General features: G+C 53.1%; 1 protein-coding gene across 1 annotated transcript; it reads left to right on the top strand.

Moving 5' to 3' along the window:
- The first annotated feature begins 61 nt into the window (after positions 1-61).
- On the top strand, positions 62-21,513 carry Tspoap1 (TSPO associated protein 1). Its single transcript, XM_052196856.1, has 27 exons — positions 62-237; positions 1,371-1,448; positions 1,537-1,620; positions 1,817-1,906; positions 2,070-2,192; positions 2,415-2,519; positions 4,069-4,119; positions 4,435-4,455; positions 5,110-5,314; positions 6,202-6,374; positions 7,470-7,585; positions 7,869-7,978; positions 10,064-10,894; positions 11,042-11,193; positions 11,512-11,877; positions 11,964-12,203; positions 12,659-12,847; positions 13,358-14,206; positions 14,813-14,912; positions 15,013-15,164; positions 15,811-15,979; positions 16,512-16,583; positions 16,940-16,972; positions 17,144-17,247; positions 17,336-17,407; positions 17,618-17,722; positions 20,396-21,513. Exons 1-27 carry the CDS (start codon positions 73-75, stop codon positions 20,570-20,572), a joined length of 4,932 nt encoding a protein of 1,643 aa, XP_052052816.1. The 5' UTR covers positions 62-72; the 3' UTR covers positions 20,573-21,513.
- Positions 21,514-23,330: the final 1,817 nt, after the last annotated feature.

Genomic DNA, 23,330 nt, shown 5'->3' with positions numbered 1-23,330 from the left:
GGGGCCAAGAACGGGTTAGGACTGACTCGTCTCCTGGTCGCCCCACCCCAGGAAGGTCCCCAGTGGCTGCATATGAGGGACTTCGACCGATTGCTGCGCGAGTCCCAACGGGAGGTGCTGCGGCTGCAGAGGCAGATCGCCCTGCGCAGTCAGCGGGAGCCGCTCCGGCCTGCCCGGTTCCCGGGTCCTATTGCCCCCTCCAGAGTAGGGGCGCCGGCCCCCGGAGCCCCTGGAGAGGTGAGCGCCTGCGCAAGGGCAGGTGTGTGAGTGTGCTCAGATGCGGGGGTCAGGGCGATCCGGGAATCTTCCCCTGCCGGATACTCTGATGGGGACCCCGTGATGAAATGTACGCTTTCCCAGGGTCTACTGAGCCTTCCTCACTAGGGAACAGGGACTTATCCCAGCCTCCCGCGCCGCGCCCTACCCCTGGGGGCTTTCCGGGGTTCCTCCCTTCGCAGGCCCGTGCCCCACCGGGCCAGCCTGGCCGCCCCTGCCGTGTCGATAGTGGTACAGCCCGGCCGCAAATCCCTGGTTGCCCTGGCAGCCGCCCGGGGCCCAGCCCGCACCACCTCCTCCCGCAGCTGCGGTAGAGCGGGGACGCCCCCTTCAGCGTCCGCCCGGCGGCCTGGCCTGGCCCGGGTTATCCCGGCGGGGCGGTGCATACGACTCAGTTCCAGGTACGGGAGACCTTCATTGAGTGAGGGGCTAGATAGCTTCTGCCCGGAGGGCCTGAACCCCATATTCAGGACCCAGGGGCCTGCTTCTATTCACCGTCCTAGGTGGGCAGCGTTAGCCTCCTAGAAAGAAGGTTGGAAGGGAGGAAGACCTGATAGTGACCACGAAGGTCAGGGTGCAGGAATAAATGGGAAGCTGATGGGGGCGGGCTTGGCGGAAGCCAGGAGGGTCTGGCTAGGTTTGCACTACTCTAGGCCAAGTCCAGACAGGATGACCCAGAACCCTAGCTCTAAGAACACCATATATCCCTGGGGATCCGAGCAGCCTCCCAATTTCTCTGCCAGTCACTGAAGGACATCCAGGACAGTTATTGAGTGCAGAACAGTGCGGCTGCTGGAAGCTAAAACGGGAAAGCTTTGGCCTGGATAAAGGACCCATCTCCCAGGGCATACATGGGGCCTGGGATTTCAAAGCACTGTGACTCACAGATACAGAGCTGCAACCTTTACCCTTCCACGTCAGCTGGAGATGTTGGGAGGGCCGGGCAGACAGCACCCCTTACCAACTCCCTAGGTAGAGATGTCATCGGTGACCCAGTCATGAGGTGAGATCTTCCCGTGGCAGGCTAGCTTGGGGACAGGCTGCTCTGAGGCTGTGTTCTCTGGAGCCATGCCCCTGCTCCTGGATGTTTGCAGGCCGTTCTTCAGGATGATGTGGATAGCCCACAGGTGGTCCTAGGGGAACCAGAGAAACAGCAAAGGGTACAGCAGCTGGTAAGTCCTAGGTCGACGGCCGGAGGCAGCCCGCTCTGGGCAGTTGTACCTCTTTGCCCATGAGATGCCCTCGGTTCTGACCCTGCAGGAGTCTGAGCTCTGCAAGAAGCGAAAGAAATGTGAGAGCCTGGAGCAGGAAGCCAGGAAAAAACAGAGGCGATGTGAGGAGCTGGTAAGTTCTGGTCACCCACGATCAGGTTTCCCTCTTTCTCCCAGGCTTTCTCCCTCAGCTTCTCCTGCATTCCTTTCCTGACCATGCCAGGTCTCCACAGAAGGCCTTGCCTGGGAGGGAGGATCCCTTAACATGAGAGACTGAGAAAAGGGGGTTCTAGCCCATTCCTCAGCACTCGTGTGACTCCTCCCCACAGGAACTACAGCTGAGGGCAGCCCAGAATGAAAATGCCCGCCTGGTGGAGGAGAACTCTCGGCTCAGTGGGAGAGCCACAGAGAAGGAGCAGGTTCGGTGTCTGCCTTGTCTCTGGAGAGAGTTGTGCCTCAGGGAGGCCTGAAGGTCTCCTCTCAGGGTGGAGTTTGAAGGGGACCGTCCACCCATCCCTTGGCTAGTTGCTCGAGGGACAAAGTTTACACGCCCACCTCCCTGTCCATGTGCCTTCTCTCCAGGTGGAGTGGGAGAATGCAGAGCTGAAGGGACAGCTCCTGGGGGTGACACAGGAGAGGGACTCAGCCCTTCGTAAGAGCCAGGGCCTGCAAAGCAAGCTGGAGAGCCTGGAGCAGGTGCTGAAGGTGAGAGGCAGAAAGAGAAGGCGGGGCAAGAAGCCATGAGTGGAGCTTTTGGGCCTGAGGGAGGTCAGGGGCTGCCGGCCTCTGATACTTCCACCTCAGGGTTTCGTTTTCACAGAGGGTATCTGGAGTAGGTGGTAGCTGAGGTAACCTGGTCTTCTGTCTTCTGTGGAAATGGTGGGGTAGGAAGGCTCTGGCCTTGACCCACACCGCCTTGTGTTTCAGCATATGCGGGAGGTGGCCGAGCGGAGGCAGCAGCTGGAGTTGGAACATGAGCAGGCGAGGCTCAGCCTGCAGGAGAAGCAGGAAGAGGTCCGGAGGCTGCAGCAGGTGGGATCAGGAGCCAGGGACGTTGGGTGGCTGAGCCCCAGCCCTGCCACCTGCTCATCCAATAAGCATTTTTTTCATCTACCCACTACCATGTGCTAAACACTGGAGTGACCAATTGGAGGCCAGTGTGGGTGGTGTGGTGTGACCCCGGTCTTAGAAAATAAAAGGGAACAAATAAGCTTGATTCCATACAGGAAGTGACATGAAACACCTAACTTCACAAAATCCGTGCTGGTGGGAGGGGTACTGGGCGTGGCCTCCAGCAGGTTAGCAGACGAAAGAGCCGAGAGACAGTGATCTAGGAGGGTGCAAGTAATGGGGGGTGGGGGGGTGGGTGAGTAGATAGGTGAGTGGACCAGAAATATAGTTTGGGATGAAACCTAAGACCCATGTTGTGTCACCCCTTGTTTACTTGAATCCTGAGACTAGGTTTTCACCCTTCCCATGCTGGGATGGGGAGATGAAAACCTATTCTGTTGCTGCGACAAACACCATAACCAAAGCAAGCTAGGGGAGAAAAGAGTTAATTTTAATTATGCATTTCTGGATGATAGTCCACCATTGAGGGAAGTCCAGGCAGGAACTGAAGCAGAGACTATGGAAGAATGCTCCTTACTGGCTCTCTCTCTCTCTGGTTTTCCCAATGACTTATGCTCAACTAGCTTTCTTTTTCCTTTTTTTCTCTTTCTTTTCCTGTTTTTGAGCCACGGTCTTACTATATTACACTGGCTGTTCTAGAATGCTCTATGTAAAGCAGAATAGCCTTGAATTTAGAGAGCTCCTTTTGGCGCTGACTCTAGAATGCTGGGATTAAAGGTGTGTACCACCCCAACTAGCCCTAAGCCAGCTTTCTTATACAGCTGAGGGCCACCTGCCTAGGGAGGGCACCGCCCACAGTGGGCTGGGCCTCCTACATCAACTAGCAATCAAGACAGCACCCCACAGGCATTCCCACTGACCAATCTGATCGAGACAACCCTTCAACTGAGAATCTTTCTTTCCAGGTGACTCCAGGTTGGGTCAGGTCGGCAAAAACTAATTTGGACAGGGCAACAACTTTGGGGGACAGGGCACCTCGAGTCTAAAGTTTTGTAGGTTTTGGGGATATGATAAAAATGTTCAAACAGACATATCACATACAACTGGACCTGAGCTATGGGAAGATTGACCTTGTGGGTATTTGAGGCCATCAATAAGATGTTCAGAAGACAGCGGAGAGGATAAAATGGCTTGTGTCCAGGGGTACCTTGATATTCCAAGGGCTAGAAGACAGGAGTCAGGGAATAGAGGCTCAGAAGGCGCCATGGACAGGTTGGATAGATTCATCCACCAGAAGGGGAGGTTGTTCCTGTTTGAAGGATAGCTTGAGTAGGGGTCTGGAGGAAACCCTGTGGCTCCAGGCTCCCCAGACTCTTTCTCCTTTCCTCCCTCTGTGTCTCCCTTGTCTTTCTTGCCTCTCACTCTTCTCCTCCCTCACACATCTTTGTTGTCCACCTTGGGTCTGCTGTGTAAGCCTCCCGCCTAGCATTTTGCCTCTTCCTGTTTGTAGGCCCAGGCAGAAGCCAAGAGGGAACATGAGGGAGCCGTGCAGCTACTGGAGGTAGGGGCCTTGTAATGTGCAGGAGTGGGGGGAGTGGAAGGGGGACCCTTAGTGCTCCGAGGCTTGGCCGAATCGCCTTTATTTTTAGGCTTGGGTACACAGGGCCAGGGGTCCTGAGTCTCGTGGCAGTAGTCACCCATTGCTGCTGATCTCAGAAGCTGCTCTCCCTTTGAAATGTCCTTTGTATCCTTATTGGCTCACAGCACTGACAGGGTGGTATCCGTCTGTCAGAGGCCCCTCATTTCCCTCCTTCTCTGGGTTATTGACCCACAGAACTAAGTGTTTTCTTCTCTCCATTCTCTCTCTCCTCACCAGTCTACCTTGGATTCCATGCAGGTACAGTCTATTTATGCCCTCCACATCCTGGGTGTCCCCTTCCCACCCCTCTCATACCTCTTCCCCCAGGGACCAACTCTGATATCCAACAGAGGGGCCATCACTGATGGCCAATCAGAGACTCCAGAGATAGGCCAGGGAGTTTACAGGACACGTGGGCTGTTCTTATCCCAAACCTGCTACTGAGTTTGGCAGATGCAGGGCCTTCCTGCCCGTTGTCTTAGACCATGAGGACATTCATCACCCACTGACCAGCATTCCTTATGACACTGTCAGTGGGTGAGCCCTTGATCTAGAGACTTGCCTGGTAATTGAGAAAAGGTCATGAGAGCTGGCTTGTTCTATCCAAAGACATTCCTAACTTCCCATGGAACTTCTTGCCCACTCCTTTGAGGCCTATGGGACAATAACAAGGCACAGAGCTAAGAAAACTCCTGAGTTTGTGTTGGTGGTGGTGATGGGTGGAGGAGATCCCTTTGGCCTATAGGTATTCTGAGACAAGTGTGTCACCAGCCTGGGTCTGAGAGTTGGTGCTCAGGCTGGGGTTGGGGGAAACACATGTGTAAACTAAGGCCCATTGTGGCACTATGTAGAGCTGGCTAGCCCTATACGGCTCTGCTAGGCCTAGACAATCATAATGGGTCTTGTTTTCAGGCCCGGGTTCGAGAGCTTGAAGGCCAGTGTCGGAGCCAAACTGAGCGCTTCAGCCTTCTGGCTCAGGAACTGCAGGCCTTCCGTCTGCACCCGGGCCCTCTGGATCTGCTTACTTCAGCACTTGGCTGTAATGCCCTTGGGGACCATCCGCCACCCCACTGCTGCTGCTCTACCCCTCAGCCCTGCCAGGGGTCCGGCCCCAAAGGTAAGAGGTTCCAAAGGTAAGGGGTTCTCTAGTGACACCGGTCTGGAATCCTCAGATCTTTGTATAATGCAAGGAATTCAAGATTAGAGACCAGTCACTCATAGAAAGTTACACAGCAAGTTTTTATTTTTTGATGTTTTCGAGACAGGGTTTTTCTGTGTAGCCCTGGCTGTCCTGGAACTCACTCTGTAGACCAGGCTAGCCTTGAACTCAGAAATACACCTGCCCCTGCCTTCCAAGTGCTGGGATTAAAGGCATGCGCCACCACTGTCACATAGCAAGTTAAAGACACATCTTAAATCCAAGATCTCAGGCCACTGGTCTGCCTCTAACTGGGAGGTGAGTCCTATTGGTCAGGGTCTTAGGAAGAGTGGAGAATTGAAGGTCAGTCAGATGTAGTGGCCCTAGCTCCACTCTCTTACCAGTCAATTGGAGTTAGCACGTTGCTTAACCTCTCTAAGAGATCATTTCCTAAGCCATGAGGCAGGAAGAACTCAATGCATTTCATCAAGCATTCTGAGGATTCTGATATATATGATTCACAGTGAGTTTCTCCTCCAAGATTTCCCTTATTGTTAAGAAATCTGGGTATAGCCAGGCAGTGGTGGTGCACACCTTTAATCCCAGCACTTGGGAGGCAGAGGCAGGCAGGTTTCTGAGTTCAAGGCCAGCCTGGTTTACAGAGTGAGTTCCAGGACAGCCAGGGGCTATACAAACAAACCCTGTTTCAAAAAAACCAATAAATAAATAAATAAATAAATAAATAAATAAATAAATAAATAAATCTGGGAATAAAGGCCGCACACCCATATCCAGAAAGCTCCATCCTATTTCCCCAGTCCCTCCTCAGACCACAGATCTCAAACCCATTGGCATCTTCTCTTTAGATCTCAACCTCCCACCGGGCTCCCCAGGACGCTGTACCCCCAAATCTTCTGAGTCTGCTCTTGCAACCCTTACTGGAGTCCCTCGAAGGACATCTAAGAAGGCGGAGTCTCTTTCTAATTCTTCTCGCTCAGAGTCCATCCACAACAGCCCCAAGTCATGCCCCACACCAGAGGTTAGTGCCGGACCAGGGACTTTGGGCTTGGGTGTTGGCTTAGGGAAGGGTCAGGGGTAGGTCCCAACCTCTTGTGAAGGGAGTTAGGTAAGGTTACTGATCCCAAGCTAGGGTATAGAAGGCCTGTGGGTTCCTTTTATGGGCAGGAACTCAGGTGGCGCCTGCTCTCCAGGGCCTGCCTACCAGCAGTCAGTACCTCTCTGGAGTCCAGAGAGGCCCTAGAGTCTTGAGTTTGGTGGAGGAGACAGTTTGGCGCCTGGCTCACATAATGAGTCTGTTCGTATGCAGGACCGCAGTGGAAACAGTTGCTTAAGTGAGGAAGGGTGTAGGTCTCTGGATTCAGATCTCAGCTTTGTCTTAGGAACATCACACATGGTGTCTCTGGGCTTTCCCCATCTGTACACTGCGGGTGACAAACCTGCCTTGTAAGATTGTTATGAGGGCACCAGGAGATGCCCGGCGTATGGCGGCTGTGGTTGTTATTACGTCATCCACAGCTCTTCTCATCCCCCTGTCGCTCTTTCTACTGATGAACCCTGCAAAGCCGAGCGGACAGGCCAGAAGCAGAACTCCTGACCTGGAGTTTCAGAAAGTGGTAGAACCCAGCCCTAGGCCTCTGCTGCCCCCTGGTGGGAGAGAATGATGGCCCTGGTGTTGGGCTAGCCTCAGGGGATCCTAAGATCTGAGTTCCAGTGGGGTTAAAGCAGGAGGTAGAGTCACCTGAATAATAAAGAAGTGTCTTCCTTCTTGCTTCTAGTTCTTTACAATGAGGTGATTTGCTGAGTTTCTTCCTTAGGGAGTCAACTGTCACAGATGCCTGCTCTCCTCTGACCTGCTTTATTTCCTGGGTTGGAGCAAAGACTCAGAGAAGGGTCCAAGTTGTCCTCACACCCGTAGACTAGGACAGCTGTGTGCTTCACAGACCTTCTGTCTCAAGTCTCATTTAGGAAATTCCAGGCCTTGTTGCCACTGGCCTTGCAGGGGACATTTTATAACCCCTTCTCAAAGCCCTGGCTACTCTGCCTGCAGTGTCTTTGGCCTTGGACCTTGAACCCTAGACCTTTGAGAGGAACCAACTCTTTCTTCCTGCCCCAGGTGGACACAGCCAGTGAGGTGGAGGAGCTGGAAGTCGACAGTGTGTCCCTGCTCCCAGCAGCTCCGGAGAGCCACTCAGGAGGAGCCAGAATCCAGGTCTTCCTAGCACGTTATAGGTAGGTCCCTCTCACCCGCTCTGCCACCCTCAGAACTGGGGTGCATAGAGGACAGGTATGGATGAAGATGGAGACCCCCGGATGTAGTGGAGGGTGGTACATGGGTCCTGGCTGGACGCTGTGCTTATAGCATAGTTGAGTCAAGGTGGGTACCATGAGTGTTCAACTTGGCTACAGTAGAAGCCACACCTCCAGAAAGACTTGCTGTGTGACGGTGAGGAGCTGGGTGTGGAGCTGGGATGTCAGCTAGTGTGGTTTTCCTCCTCTGCTACTACCCCAACAGCTACAACCCCTTTGAGGGTCCCAATGAGAATCCAGAGGCCGAGCTTCCGCTGACAGCCGGCGAGTATATCTACGTCTATGGTACCATGGATGAAGATGGCTTTTTTGAAGGTAGGGCCGTTGTAGGGATCACTCTGCCCATTCTCCTGCTACTGAAGAACTCGGTCCTTCTTGTCACGCTCCTCGGCACACTCAATCCAGCCCAGCTAGGGGATGCTCTGAGATTCGGGACAGCCAGAGGGGAAAGAGAAAGTGGAGGAGGCCAGGGTTGGCTAGATTCATTTTTCTGCTAATAGGCAGAAAATGGCAGAGTTGAACATTGGCAAGGGTTATGGTCAGGCATCTGTCTGCATTGGGTGCTGGACTCCAGTCAGATAAGGGGAGAAGGGGTCCCATGGCTCCCACATGGTCTGTCTGAGCAGGTGGTAGGTAGGTGTCAGGGACAGGGCCGGACTGAGTTTCAGGGAGGTTGTCCAGGTCCTGAAGGGAGCCAGCCACAGGCCTCAGCACACACTTGAGACAGATGTCTCAGAGGCTCTATCAGCTGGTAGAACCTTCAGAAGGAAGGAGTGGTCACAGGAGCCTCTTCTACACTCCTATTGGCTGGCACTCCAAATTGCATTCTCTGACAGTGGGAAAGTTAGATTCTGGAGTGAGGCGTGCTTGGAACATGGCAAAGACCACGTCTGTGTGCAGAGATGTAGGAAATGGGTCAGAGCTGAGTGAACAGCTAGAGCTTTGGAGCCCGCCTAGTTCCTTTCCTGGGGCTCCAGGAGCAGTTGCTGGGTGTGTTGAGCCTGTCTGTATTCCTAACCCTAACCTCTGCATAAAGGTAGGTGCTAAAGAGCTAGGTTAATGACAGCCAGGAGAACTGTACTTAATTTATCTCTTTATTTGATTGTTTTGATCTTTGTTCTCACTGGGGTCGGTGCCTAGGACCGTGTATGTGAGTGCCTATAGAGGCCAGAAGATAATATCAGATTTTCTGGAGCCATTGTGGCTTCTGAGAACTGAACTTGTGTCCTCTGCAAGAGTAAGAAAATGCTCTTAACTGATGAGGCAACTGATGAGTTGGGTTTTTTTGTTTGTTTGTTTGTTTGCTTGCTTGCTTGCTTGCTTGCTTGCTTGCTTGGTTGGTTTTTTTCAAGATAAATTTCTCTGTGTAACCCTGGCTGTCCTAGAACTCTCTGTAGACCAGGCTGGCCTCAAACTCACAGAGATCTGTCTGCCTCTGCTTCTTGAGTGCTGGGATTAAAGGTGTGCACCACCACTGCCTGGCGAAATGATAATTTTATTTTTCTGTGGATTGATGTTACATCTGTGTGAGGATGTTGGATCCCCTAGAACAGACAGTTGTGAGCTGCCGTGTGTGTATGTGTGTGTGTGTGTGCTTCCTCTGGAAGAGCACCCAGCTCTCTTAACTGCTGAGTCCTCTATAGCCCCTCGTGAGCCACCCTCACTTTTGAGATATGATATCACTGTGAGATAAGATATCATTAAGTAATCCAGGTGAGCCCTAACTTCCCATCCACCTGTCTTTGACCTGCTGAGAGCTGAGACTATAGGCATATACTCAGATACTTCAGCTTTTTAATATGAAAGTTCCTAAATATGTAGAATACATTGAGAGGGGTAGGGGTGTGGTTCATTTGGTAGAGCACCTGCCTACCATGTGCAAAGTTATTGGCTCAGTCCCCAGTACAGTTGTCTGTACCTTGCCATGTTTTCTTGATCTGTATGTAAGTGAAAAAAAAAAACTACTTTAAAGTGGGTTATACGTCATGACATTTTTCCTAGAAATAGTTCAGTATTCGTTGCTTTAGGACACAAATGTTCTCCCAGGTCCTTGCAGTGCCAGCATCGCCTGGTTGCTGCAAAGAAATACTGAAACTCAATTCTTCCCAGACTGGACGTCTTTAGAATCTGAATTCTAATGATCCGTTTTCTAAGTGGTCCGTATGCACAGTAAGATTTAAGTAGCAATGTCCTGAGGGATGCAAACCCCGACACCACACCCACAAATGCAGTTAGTAGCTCTCTAATTAAAATCTTGATTGCCCTTGTATTTTAAAATCACCTGTGGTTAAAGGTTGGCTGGAATCAGATACTCATGAAGTAGCCATTGAGAAACAAGTTGCTTCTTCTCTGTCTTCCCTTCCCCTGCTCCCCCCACACCCCCCACCCTTTCTCTAACAGGGGAGCTCATGGATGGCAGAAGGGGCCTGGTCCCCTCTAACTTTGTAGAGCGTGTGTCTGATGACGACCTTCTGTCTACCCTCCCTCGGGAGCTGGCCGATTCATCGCACAGCTCCGGCCCTGAACTCAGTTTCCTGAGTGGAGGCAGGGGTGGTTGCAGTAGTGGGGGCCAGAGCAGCGGGGGACGTAGCCAACCCAGACCAGAGGAGGAGGCTGCAGGAGATGAACTCTGTCTGAGCCCCCCACCAGAGGGACTGGGCGAGCCTCTGGCTGTGCCTTACCCCCGACATATCACGGTCCTCAAGCAGCTAGCCCACAGCGTGGTGCTGGCTTGGGAGTTGCCTCCTGAGAGAGTAGATCTACGTGGCTTCCATATCTTTGTCAATGGGGAACTTCGTCAGGCCTTGGGGCCTGGTGTGCCCCCCAAAGCTGTGCTTGAAAATATGGACCTGCGGGCTGGGCCTCTCCATGTGTCTGTCCAGGCCCTAACTAGCAAGGGCAGCTCAGATCCTCTGCGCTGTTGTCTGGCTGTGGGTGCCGGAGCTGGGGTTGTACCCAGCCAGCTACGGATCCATAGGTTGACAGCCACATCTGCTGAGATCGCCTGGGTGCCAGGGAATAGCAACTTGGCCCACGCCATCTACCTCAATGGAGAAGAATGCTCACCTGCTCGCCCCAGCACCTACTGGGCAACCTTTTGTAACCTGAGGCCTGGCACACTCTATCAAGCCCGAGTGGAGGCTCAGATCCCATCTCAGGGGCCTTGGGAACCAAGCTGGGAGAGGCCAGAGCAGCGAGCTGCTACCTTGCAGTTCACCACACTTCCAGCAGGTATGTATGTGGGGATAATGGTGTCCCCAAACCCCCCAGGAGGCCAGCTCAAGAGTGCGTGTGGCAAGGGAGACTGGCTTTGTATGCATTCTCAAGGATGTGGCTGTCATTTCTACTTTGCTTCTTCTTGTGCCCCACCCCTCCCAGGCCTGCCTGACGCTCCACTGGATGTACAGGCTGAACCAGGACCCTCTCCTGGAATCTTGATGATCAGTTGGCTCCCTGTCACCATTGATGCTGCTGGTACCTCCAATGGTGTCCGGGTTACAGGCTACGCCATCTATGCTGATGGGCAGAAGGTATGGCTTGGGGACTCCAACTGTTAAGTCCCGGGGGAAGCATGTGGGTCCTTCCTTGCTATGCTTACTTAGAAGCCTGTCTTCCTGGCCTGGCAAAGATGTACAGTCCTAGCCTTTGGGCACCGTATAGTAAACCCGTTAAGAGCGTGGGTGTTGGCAGCCCATGAAAGATTTGAAATACTTGTACTCTGAAGCCATGTGGTCAGGAGGACTAAGAATGGGGCCTGGGAAAATGCTGTCGGGATGCCAGCAGCCGTCCATCCTGATCCTCCACTTGGCTATCTTAGTCTCCCTTCCCTGTTTTCCCTCTTCCTGTAGATCATGGAGGTGGCTTCCCCCACAGCAGGCAGTGTGCTGGTGGAGGTGTCTCAGCTGCAGCTGCTGCAGGCCTGCCATGAGGTGACTGTACGCACTATGTCACCCCATGGCGAGTCCACTGACTCTATCCCGGCCCCCGTTGCCCCAGCCCTGGCTTCTGCCTGCCAGCCAGCCAGGACGTCCTGTCTCTCACCACGACCAAGCCCAGAGGTCAGAACACCCCTTGCTTCAGTCTCCCCAGGGCTTGGGGATACCAGCTTTCCCCTCCGGCATCCTGTACCCCACGGAACTCAAGATTCCCCTGCAAGCCTTTCCACAGAGATGTCCAAAGGATCCCAGGAGGAACCTCCAGCCCCTTGCCCTCAGGTACTTAACTCTGCAATGGGAGGCTTGAAGTGCGAGTTGAAGGAAGGGTTGGAGTTTGCACTCATTCTCGATGCCATCCATTGCAGGAAGAGGCTGGGACACCTGTGCAGAGCATCTCAGAAGACAAGAGGGCTGTGGAGCCAACTCTGGGCCAGGAAGGCCCTGACCCTGTGGCTCCCTCCCTGGCTAAGCAGGCCGTGGAGTGCACTTCAGGAGATGCTGGCCCCACACCTTGCTCCACCCATGGAGAGCTGACCCAGAAGGAGCCAAGTTCTGCAGCCTGCCGAGGGGAAGATCTGGACTCCGGGCTGAAACTCAGATCTGAGGTAGAGCTGGAGACATGCTGTGTAGAGTCAAGACTTACCTTGCTGCCCTTCCTTTGCTCCTCATCTGCTCTGGCCTGATTGGGGGACTTCCTATGAGCTGTGTATCTGCCTCTTGGTTACATTTTTTCCTTGATTTTGTTCCCTGCTACCCTGTCTTGCTTACCTTCCTCCTCCCCTACCCTTGTGGTTCTGGGATGACTCTCTCCTCCTCTGTCAAGGGACCCTTTATGATCCTGGCTGGAGCTGTCCCTTCCTAGAGCCCTTCCCGATTTTCCTTCAAAGCTCTGCTCTTTTTCTTACAGTTTGGTACTCCTATTGGGAGACAGGGGCTCATTCTGTAGTCCAGCCTGGCCCAAACTCACTCTGTAGCCTAGGTGGGCCGTCACCCTCCTGCCATAGCCTTCTGAGTATTATGATTGCAGCCGTTAAACGCTGCCTTCCCTTTTTTTTTCCAGAAAGAAGACATGTCAGAGCTTGGAGTTCGCCTGGCGAATTCCCTCACGGATCACGGCCGCAACTCAGACTTGTCAGACATCCAGGAAGAAGAGGAAGAGGAGGAAGAAGAGGAAGAGGAGCTGGGTTCCAGGCCCTGTTCCTCCCAGAAGCAGGTTGCTGGCAACAGCGTCAGGGAGAATGGAGCCAAGGTAATGGGGTGGGGAGAAGCTGGTGGGCCCCAGACCTCAGGCTCCGCTGGGCTCCACTCCCCAGGGCAGCTGCTCCAGGAAGTCTAGGTGTGTGGCCTGGGCCCAGTCCTAAGTGGCAGATGTGAAGAGGCAGTGCTACTGCCCTCAGGGAGTGGGGGAGGGGAGCATGGTTCATGCTTTGCCCTAGTCCCTGGAAACGGTCTCAGACAGGGCCTTCCCCGGGCTAGGAGGCTCAGGGCAGGGAATGGAGAATTCTTTTCTGACTGTTCCAGCTTGCTCCCTCATGCTCCTGCCCCACAGAGATCTATGTCCTCCTCTCTTCAGCCTGGACATGTGTGTGACTTCGGTCCAGCCACTGTCCCCTCTGATTCTTTCCTCTTGGCAGGAAGCTAAGGGGAGGGCTGGGTGTGCGGTCCCAACCCCATGTCCTCGTTCGAGGGCAAAGGTCCCAGACCTCTCATCTTTCTCGTGGCCGTCTCTTCCTTGCTGCTCTCTTCTCCTCACTCCCAGCCCCAGCCAGACCCCTTTTGTGAGACTGACAGCGACGAGGAGTTCCTGGAGCAGATACTGGAGTTGCCGCTCCAGCAGCTCTGCAGCAAGAAGCTGTTCAGCATCCCCGAGGAGGAGGAGGAGGAGGAGGAGGAGGAGGAGGAGGAGGAGGAGGAGGAGGAGGAGGAGCTGGAGAAACGAGGGCCCAGCGGCTCTTCCCATGAACTTGCATTGCTAGGGCCAGGCTGTCAGCCCCAGGGACCTGGTCCGTGTCCCTTGTCTCCTGAGCTCTCTGGGGCCAGGGAGCACGTGGAGGATGTGCTGGGAGTCGTTGGTGGAAACAGCCGGAGGAGAGGAGGTGGCTCCCCTGAGAAACTCCCAAACCGCAAGCGACCTCAGGACCCCCGAGAACACTGCAGCAGGCTTCTTGGCAATGGCGGGCCCCAGACCTCTACACGGCCTGTCCCTCCACGGGAGAGGGGCAGCCTCCCTGTGATTGAGGGCACCAGGGTTGGACAGGAGCCCGGTGGGAGAGGGCGGCCGGGTCTTTCCCGGAGGTGTCCCCGTGGCCCTGCTCCAGAATCCAGCTTGGTCAGCTGCCTCTCTCCGAAGTGTTTGGAGATCAGCATCGAGTATGATTCTGAGGATGAGCAGGAGGCGGGCAGTGGTGGTGTCAACATCAGCAGCTCCTGCTATCCCATGGATGGGGAGGCCTGGGGCACAGCGGCAGCGGCAGCAGGAAGGCCCAGGGGACCTCCGAAGGTCAATTCAGGCCCCAACGCCTACCTGCGCCTCCCGGCCTGGGAGAAAGGGGAACCAGAGCGGAGAGGCCGCAGTGCGATTGGCAGAACCAAGGAGTCAACGTCCCGGGTCTGTGCCCACTCCCTGCTTTGGGCGGCCCCCTGCCTGCTGCTGCCTGGTGGCTCTGCTAGCTGCCCACCAGCCACTCCCATTCCACGCTGCCACCTCCATCAGCAGAGCTGGGGCGGGGCCTCCGGGCTGCCTCACCTGTCTCCTCCCACCTACATTCCACTGCTTTCTGCTTCTGCTGAACGGAACTGGGATGCACACTATTCTGTTATCACTGGCTGCTGCCTGCCACATGCCATCTTGGGCAGGGTGGCCCTTTCCTCTGAGTAGCTAGTTGTGTCTTCAGAACACTTGACTGTGATGCCATGTCCAGAGAGTCACCAGCCCTGATGCTGTTGGGAGACTGCCCTCTCACACTCTCCTTGGCCATCTCAGGCCCCTCTACTGCACTCATGCATTGGGGAGCCGGGTGCCTCCGCCTGTCCTCCCACCATGCGGGTGTCTGGTGCCTCAGTGAGGCTGGGCCAGACCCCTGGAGAGGAATTCTGTGCTCCTGTTCTGATGTGTTGCTTACGCTGCTGCTGCTGCCAGGGCCAGAGCCGGGGAGCATGGGCCACCACAGGGGATAGAATGTCACCTCTGCCCTCTGTTGCCCTCTCTTTGCAGGCTACAGAAACTGGGGAGTCCAGAGGGCAGGACAGCTCTGGGCGGAGAGGACCCCAGAGTAGAGGGACCCGGGTGCCTAGGTCGGGCACCACTGAGCTGGGTGAGCACCTAGTTATGGGCAGGGTGGACCTAGGGAAACTTTTCCCTACTTTGGATGGAGCTCACTAAGTCACTGATGTGTCCCTAACCCTGTCCACTAGCCCCTCCAAGGAGCCCTCAAGAAGCACCACCTCATCAGGATCTACCTGTGAGGGTCTTTGTGGCTCTGTTTGACTACGACCCTGTATCAATGTCACCAAACCCTGATGCTGGAGAAGAGGAACTTCCCTTCAGGGAGGGCCAGCTCCTCAAGGTGACAAACTTACCCTGTGGGGCCAGAGCTCCAGTCTCTAGCCAGAATCTTCTCTGAACTTTCTCTTGCATAGGGTTGAGGGAGGGTCAGAGAACATGGCCTTCTAGAGCCCAATCGTTGGATTTGGTTGGGCCCTGCTTCTGCTTGCCCGTGTAGCTTTGAATAAGTTGTAGACCCTCTCTGGGCCCCAGTTTCCTCCGTGGTAGAATGGGAATGGTCCTTATGACTTCCTAGAGTGGCCTGCAGAGTGAATGACTCAAGATCCACACAGCACTTCAATCTGCCATTTGGTCAGCACAGTGGGACTATCTGCTGGTTATTAATAGCATTTTTATTATTCCCCCAAGTATTGATGGAAGGCTGTTTGCTATGCTCTGGGGCTGGAGAGATCCAGTCTGGGGTGCTTTGAGGTAAAGGCCGTGTAGACAGCAACCTGGGGGGGCGGTACAGAAGAGGCGACTTGCTCAAGTTCCTCTTAGTCCTAAGTCTTAGCTGCTCGCTCTCTCCTCTGCTCTGGTCTGCAGAAGAGAGCATTCTTCTGCAGTTCATTCTTCTGCAGTTCTAAGTGGAGGTGCCACCAGGCATCAGGGCTGGGGTGCACGGAGAGGGCAGAACTAGTATTGAGACAACCGGTCTTCACTTCCAGGTGTTTGGAGACAAAGACGCTGACGGTTTCTACCGGGGCGAGAGTGGGGGCCGCACAGGCTACATCCCCTGCAACATGGTGGCTGAGGTGACTGTGGACAGTCCAGCGGGGAGACATCAGCTGCTCCAGCGGGGTTTCTTGCCCCCAAATGTTCTCACCGAGGCCTCGGGTAGGACCTGCTGCTGTTCCTCACCTGTTACCACCCACTCTTGGTTTTAACCCAGTCCCATCCTGAGAGGTTCATATGTCTGTGAGGGCTCAAGGTGCCTCATTGGTCCTGAGTTTAGTGGAGCCACCGACGCCTGGCACGCCTTGTCCTGTCCCTCGTCTTTCTGCAGCTGGCCTCAGGGTATTGCCTGTTGAAGAGATTACAAAGCTGTAATTTAAGTCCTGAGGGTCAGTTTAACTCGCATTGCACATAGGAGGTGCAGGTCCTTAAGTGAACTCGAGTAAGAAATGCAAATAAAATAAAATAAAATAAAATAAATAAAATAAAATGGAGGAAAGAAGCTTGCTCAGAAAGCTCAGAGGACAGGAGCATGGCTTGCAGCTCTTGCCTAGTGTGCAAGGTCCTACGTGGGTTCACAGCATTGCAAAACCAGACAACAGACATGGGAGCCCTGGGAGAGGCCTCTAGTCTGCCCTATTCCCCTACTCCTGCCTCAGTTTCTCTCTTAGATCTATCTGCCTTTCTCAATCAGGAAATGGTCCCTCTGTGTACTCCTCAGCACACACACCTGGTCCTCCCCCCAAGCCTCGCCGGTCCAAGAAAGGTAAGACCCCAACATCCTGCGGTACCTATGACTCTTTATGTGGGTTGGGGTGTGGCAGCACCGTGTGACTTTCTGAAGAGACACCTGCAGGATTTTGAATAGTTGAGGGGATTAAAGCAGACTCCCACCCACGTCAGCCGTCTGTAGTGGGGGCTTGTGGCTCTGTGTACCCTGACGCGTGTTGCTTACTGGCTCTGGGTCTCAGTTCAGTGTTGAAGCAAAGGCTTGTGCTGATGTCCCGAGTATCTCTCCTCCTGTGTCCTTCATGGGAGGGTGAGTACTCTGTCTGTACTCCACCCCAGCCTGGGACAAAGAGGGAAAGGCAGGAAGGATTCAGAGGCCCATTCTCTCCACAGTGGAGCTGGAAGGTCCTACACAGCTCTGTCCAGGTGAGGAGCCATCTTTGGGCAAGGGTGTCTGGGAAGGGGTGCGATAGGGAGGCGGCATTCTTTAAGAGTGCTGACAGTGGAGTGGTGGGGGAATTTGAGGTGGTGACCATGGGGCTTCAGCATAGAGGACAATGTATAGAAGAGTTCAGGAGCTTCTTCCTCCCGCTATAGGTCCCCCTAAGCTGATCCATTCTGCTGCCCTGAAAACCTCCCGACCTATGGTGGCTGCGTTTGACTACAACCCTCGGGAGAACTCCCCCAATATGGATGTGGAAGTGAGGGCCCACAGATGACATCTGGTGACTGGGAGTGGGGTCGCAAGGCCTTCCCAGGTCTGACATCTGTCTCTTGCTCTCTTCGCAGGCAGAGCTGCCCTTCAAGGCAGGGGATGTCATTACTGTGTTTGGGAATATGGACGACGATGGTTTCTACTATGTAAGATCCTCATAGGGGAAGGAAGGTGTACTGTAGTCCGGTTCACCAGCTGGGCAGGCATATGAGCAAGCCTTCCTGGCAGAAGGCTGGAGGAATGAGCTGGATTACTTCCCTTAGTGGTGATGTTCCTCAGGCAATTCCCCAGGGTCTCAAGGTCAAGGGGATGGGACTGGGGACTTCTCAGTCTCATCAGCGGCATCTCCTCCTCAGGGGGAGCTGAATGGACAAAGGGGCCTGGTTCCATCCAACTTCCTGGAAGGCCCTGGGCCTGAGGCAGGCGGCCTAGAGTCTGGGACATCTCAAGCTGAGGGTCAGGTCAGTGAGGAGCTGGGCTACCAAATCAGCATTTCATCTCTATCCCACTGGTATGCTGGGGCTGGGATAGTATGGCGGAGAGTCTCAGAGGCCTGACTATGATACCAGGGAAAACTAAGTGCCCCAGCAGAGAAGGGCTCCACTAGGCCACCCTTTCCTCCTATATGCAGATCAGTGATGGCAGGGACCCTGCTTCTCAGGCCATCTGACCCAACTGATGATACTCAGGGGCTGATGCAAGTGGAGGGCCTGGCCACTAGCCGGTTATTCAGGGTACTTCCACCTTGCTAGGTCTGGGTGCCTCCAGGGTACCATTTGAAGCTAGTTGCCCTGCAAGGTCTGACTTCTTGGGTTCTCTTTCCGTGGGGCCCCCTTGGGAGGGGTGGAATGTCATTAAGTGTCCAGACCCAGAGAGCGGGAAGGCCTCGAAGGGGCCAAGCTTCAACCAGAAACGCCACACAGTGGCTACAAACGCAAAGGCTGTGTCAAGCTGACGCCCCCAGGTACCTGAGCCACTCACTCGGTGACTGACGGAGGGCATGCGGGCCGGTTGGTGGGTAACCCGTCTCCCCTCTTTGTTCCCTGTTCTCAGAGAACGAGGAGGAGAAGAGTCCAGTGCTAGATGGAGATAGTGTAGAGAGAACAACATGTAAGTGGGGGACTGGCTTCCATGTTCCATGTAACCTCCATCCCTACCTCACCTCACAAGACTCTGCCTCACATGGAGCTGCTGAGTGGGGGAGGGACATCGTGCCATGAACCAGGTGTGGGTATGGGACCTCCACTCTCGCTGCCTTGCCTTTACCCAGCTAGTGGGGTGGCATGTCATCCTAGCACATGACACTGCACCTTAGCTGACTCCTCATATTCTGTCATGCAGCTTCGAGAAATCATGTGCTACTCACGTTATGACTCAGTGGTATTATGATACTATATGGCTGTGGTATTATAATATTGCGATTACTATTGGTGACAGGGAAGTGACACAGACATGTCACCAGTAATAATAGTCTTCCCACCCTGGTCCTCTGTGATTCAGCCTATTAGACTCTTAGACACCTGCTTTTATGCCTGTCTCCTAAGTTTCTCTGCTTAGAGGATAAAAGGGAGAGCATGAATAGAGGAAATCTATGGGCATCTTCAAGCTCCTCCCCTTCGGGGCTCAGTGAACCCTTCTTTTTGTTTTTGTTTTTGTTAGACAGGGTTTCTCTGTGTAGCCCTGGCTGTCCTGGAACTCACTCTGTAGACCAGGCTGGCCTCGAACTCAGAAATCCGCCTGCCTCTGCCTCCCAAGTGCTGGGATTACAGGCGTGCACCACCACCGCCCTTCTTTTGTTTCCCTAGCCCCCTCTCCATCTCAGGAAAGGGTAGGGTGTGGCCATGAGCCTTGGCTGTAAGTTTACTGACACTTAGGACCGGACAAATGCCCTCTGTATATCCTTTTGTTTCCTCTGCCAGTTCGCCCATGATGGCGACAGCAGCAGCATGATGGCGGCCATAGCTTTGGTTGTGTGCCTGGTCCCTCGGCTCTAGTCTGGGCTCTGTGGTTGGTTTTGGTCAGGAGCTTGCCAAGCTTTTGGCAGCATTGGGGGCTGGAGAGAGAGAAAAAAGAAGACACAGTTTGTCAAGAGGTGATAAGGCTGTGCCCAGGTTCAGGTGGTGTTCATTTGGGAATAGCTTCCTGGTGATTACCTGGTTGGCCTAATTTCCTGCCCTTAGGTCACCAGAGAGCACTGCCTGGTGGGCCTGGGTCAGGAGGAGACTCAGCATTATGGATGGAGCAGGGAGGAGGGTTATCAAGACAGTGCTCAGAAAGGGGTTGTCTGGGAGTCCACTCAGGGCAGAGCCTCACCATCTCCCCTTGGCTTGGTTCTCCAAAGACACCTTGGAGCACTGTGCCTACTGTCTTGATGGAGATGCGCCTGGCTTTTTGTCTGTGAGGGTGTTCCTACCTCTAAGTGTCTTTGTCTTTCCTCCTCCTCCCTGGGCAGCAAGATAGATGGCATGTGAGAAGGTGGGTCAGCTTGGCACCTACAGGGAGGCCCCGGGAAGGGAGGGAGCACACCCAGAGCTACCAGTGACAAAGCAGAGCTCGACTCTGTCCCATGGGACTCCCGTCCTTCCGCAGGTTCTCATTATCATCTCCCTTCACCTCCATGCTGTGTGTGTGCACGCGCATGTGAGTGCCCGTGCACGTGTGCCTTGGGGGTGTGTCTGTCTGTGTATCTGTAGGTAGGTGTGTGTATGTGTGACTCTTATGTGTATCTGTATGTGTCTTGTAAGTGTGTATGTCTCTGTGTGCATCTGTATGTGTGTGTGTATGTCTTGTGTGTCTGTGTGCACTGTATGTGTGTATGTATCTGTATGTGTATGTCTTGTGTGTCTGTGTGTGTGTCTGTCTGTGTGCATGTATCTTGTGAGTGTGTATTTCTGTGTGTATCTGTATGTGTGTGTGTATCTCTTTGTGTGTATCTGTATGTGTGTGTGTGTGTGTGTGTGTGTATCTGTGTGTCTGTGTGTATCTCTTTGTGTGGATCTGTATGTGTGTGTCTGTGTGTATCTGTGTGTCTGTGTGTCTGCAGCAACAGCAAGGTCTGTGACAGAAGAACAGAGGAGCAAAGGCACAGGAGGGAGGAGCTGGCCCCAGCCTCACCCTTCTTTCTTACATTTCAGGACCCTAGAATCACCATACAAGGGCCTCCAGTGCCCCCGGGCTGCCACTATGCCCTCAGCTCTGGAAGTTCCTCCAGGACCAAACTGGGGGAGTCGCAGGGCATAGCTGAGAAGAAGCAGGGTCTCCTCGCCAAAGGAAAGGAACTCCTCAAAAGGCTGGGCTCCAGAAAAGACTGAGGCTGTCATCTGTCCTATAGGCAGAAGCGGACCCTGGAAGCGCTCCAGATCAACTCAGTGGCTGGACAGGGAAACCTGGCTCCTGTTCTCTGAGCAAACTGGCACTCAAAGGGACTCAGGGGACCTGGTGAGGGTGGGGTCACATGCATCCTTAGTGAGGAGTCCTCTAGATGGGCTCTTCCAGGAGGGCACTGAGCCCCAGAGTAAGTAAGGCACTGTCAGAGCAGGACTGGACCCATGCCTCTGGCCTCCCAGTCTGTCCCAGTCTGTCCCAGTCTCTTCCTGATTTTCTACCCGGCTTTGTAGGTCCCTGCTTGGCCTTCCCTGCCCCAGGGATAAGCCCTGGGTGGAGACAGGCACCACTCTAGTGACGGCTCTGGCTGTCCTCCCTCTGTCTTCCTTCCCCTGAAGGATCGTTTGCACTGGCCTGTCCCCCGGGGCAGGGGGCAGAGCCATGTATATATGTACATACTCAGTGCCTCAGTCCAGCGCCTCCATCTGCTTCACCCACAGGCCAGGGGAGGAGAAAGGCCATGCCAAAGTGGGCCTGACCCCGCCCCATAGTGCTCCACCCCTCCCTGCCCAGGCCACCTGGCCTCTGTATGATCCCATTCCCCCAAACCCAGGGGACCAGGGGGCAGAAAGCAGGAGTTGGGTTTGCCTTATTTTGCTCATTGGATTCAACTTGTCTCTTGCTTCATTTTCTTCCAGTCCCTGTTGGGTCCAGGGACTGAGGGAAAGGACGGATTTATGCAGCTATTTTCATACATTCTCTGTTCAGAGTGGGTAGGGGTGTCCCCCACTCTAACCATCCCATCCTTCATCCCTTGTCTGGGCGAGTCTCTTTGCATGTTTTCTTCGCTGTGGTGGGAGATGTTTGATTGAATCCTCACCCCTACCCTGATCTCCAGGGGTGTAGGATGGTGGGGGCATTTGTTTAAAAAGACATTTTACTATAATAAAGTCTATTTTCACAAAATTGATGCTGGGCTCTACCTGGGCAAAAGACTCCTCAGAGGGATGGGTTACGTTGATGGCTTTGGATTCATGACTTCAATACCCACAAGTTCACCTTGAAGGGCAGCTGAGACCAAAACTAATCAGCACTGAATGCCTCTTGAATCCTTCCCGAGTCCTTGGGCTGCAAGGCAGGGTAGGCTGGTGGAGGAGAAGCATCCTAGAAAGTGATTACAGGAAATAGAAGAGAGAAGGCATCATTTCAAGGGAGCAGGCTGGCCACACAGTGCCCTCCCTGCCCCCCTTACCAAGTCCATAGAAATAACAGACCTGAGGAGAACACAACCCTGTGAGCAGACACATCACAGAATCCTATTTGAAAGCAAGAAATGGGCCCCTCTGGCTGGAAACAGCAGACTTGTAAGAAGACAAACTGGTAGGGGTCACGTTCAAAAAACCTCAGAAAAGGGTGTATATGGAAAAGTTGAGTCCACTGCTCCATTCCAGAGAGATAGATTAGACAAATAGCAGCAGCAGTGTAACAACAACAACCCCCCGACACACACAATCTCCATCCTTAAAAGATATTAGACAACTATAGTAGTTGCAATGGTGACATATTAATCCAGGATAGGCAAATGAACTAGTAGACCAGTGGATTGGAACCTCTAGAAATACTCAATTTATGGTTAAGTGATGAAAGTAATATCACAAGTCAGTGGAGAAATGACACCAATATTAAGAGGACTTGATGAGTGTGGTGGTGTATATCTTTAATCCCAATACTTGGGAGGCAGAGGCAGGTGGATCTCTCTGAGTTTGAGGTCAGCCTGGTCTACACAGTGAGCTTCAGGTCAGCCAAGGGCCACAGAGTAAGATCCTGTCTCAAAAAGAAAAAAAAAAGGTTTTTTATTTGAAAAGTAATCTTTATGACATCTTCCTGTTTACATGCACAAAAAATTTAAGATGAACTAAAAATCTAAATATTAAAAAAGGCTAGGGTTTTATAAGCATACACAAGAGATAATATATTTATTACCTTAAAGGGGGACAGAGACAAAAACCAAGGCTTAAAAGAGAAGATTGTCAAATCTGACAACTTGAAAATGGTGTGGAAAATAAATGTAAAGCGATTATGAAGCAATGTTCACACCATACAGGAGAACAGAAGGGTTAGAGTTTATACAGGACACAAACAACTTTCACAAATCATTAAAAAATAGTGCCAATTCAAGAGAAAGATGGACAAAACCAGGCAGAACACTGACAGTGGGTTGCAATGCAAATAAAATAGAAATATGCCTATTCCCACTGTGCATTCAAGGAACGAATCTGAGCCAGTATCACGGGATCCCATGTGATCCCATTTCATCTCTGCAAAACCAAAACAAAACAAATTGGAGACCAGTTTGAAAATATCCATGGAATGAAAATTCAGAACAGTATCTTAGAGGCAGGGGATGTGCAATGGATGATCTCCTCCTCTTAAAAAAATTAAAATGCACAAAACCAAGACCCAGTGGTCAGGTGTTTGGTGTGCCTCTGAGGGGCCCAGTTCAATCTCCCAGAAAGGAAAGGCGAATGCCGAATCCATGAGGCTAATGTACACCAGAGAATGGGTGCAAGTGTATGCAAAGAGGCCTCCTACTTCAGTGTTCTCAATAATGGGAACATGTCAGCTGTATCAAGAGAAAAATTAATCACGTAAAAGCCTTATAGCCCAATGAAGAAAAATGTAGTAATACTTCAAATATATATGTAATAAGTTAAAGGACTTTTGGCAAATCTATAAATTCATATG

This window comes from Apodemus sylvaticus, chromosome 10, assembly GCF_947179515.1.
Source record: "Apodemus sylvaticus chromosome 10, mApoSyl1.1, whole genome shotgun sequence".
Taxonomy (NCBI): Eukaryota; Metazoa; Chordata; class Mammalia; order Rodentia; family Muridae; genus Apodemus; species Apodemus sylvaticus.
The sequence above is the reverse complement of the archived record's forward strand: the minus strand, read 5'-3'. Positions and strand labels throughout refer to the sequence as shown.

Excerpts from the sequence above, each read along its gene's own strand:
- Tspoap1 (XM_052196856.1), top strand. The coding sequence starts at position 73 with ATGAGGGACTTCGACCGATTGCTGCGCGAGTCCCAACGGGAGGTGCTG. Across the intron at positions 1,449-1,536 it reads AGCAAAGGGTACAGCAGCTG|GAGTCTGAGCTCTGCAAGAA; the intron begins GTAAGTCCTAGG and ends CTGACCCTGCAG. Across the intron at positions 12,848-13,357 it reads TCAGGGAGAATGGAGCCAAG|CCCCAGCCAGACCCCTTTTG; the intron begins GTAATGGGGTGG and ends CCTCACTCCCAG.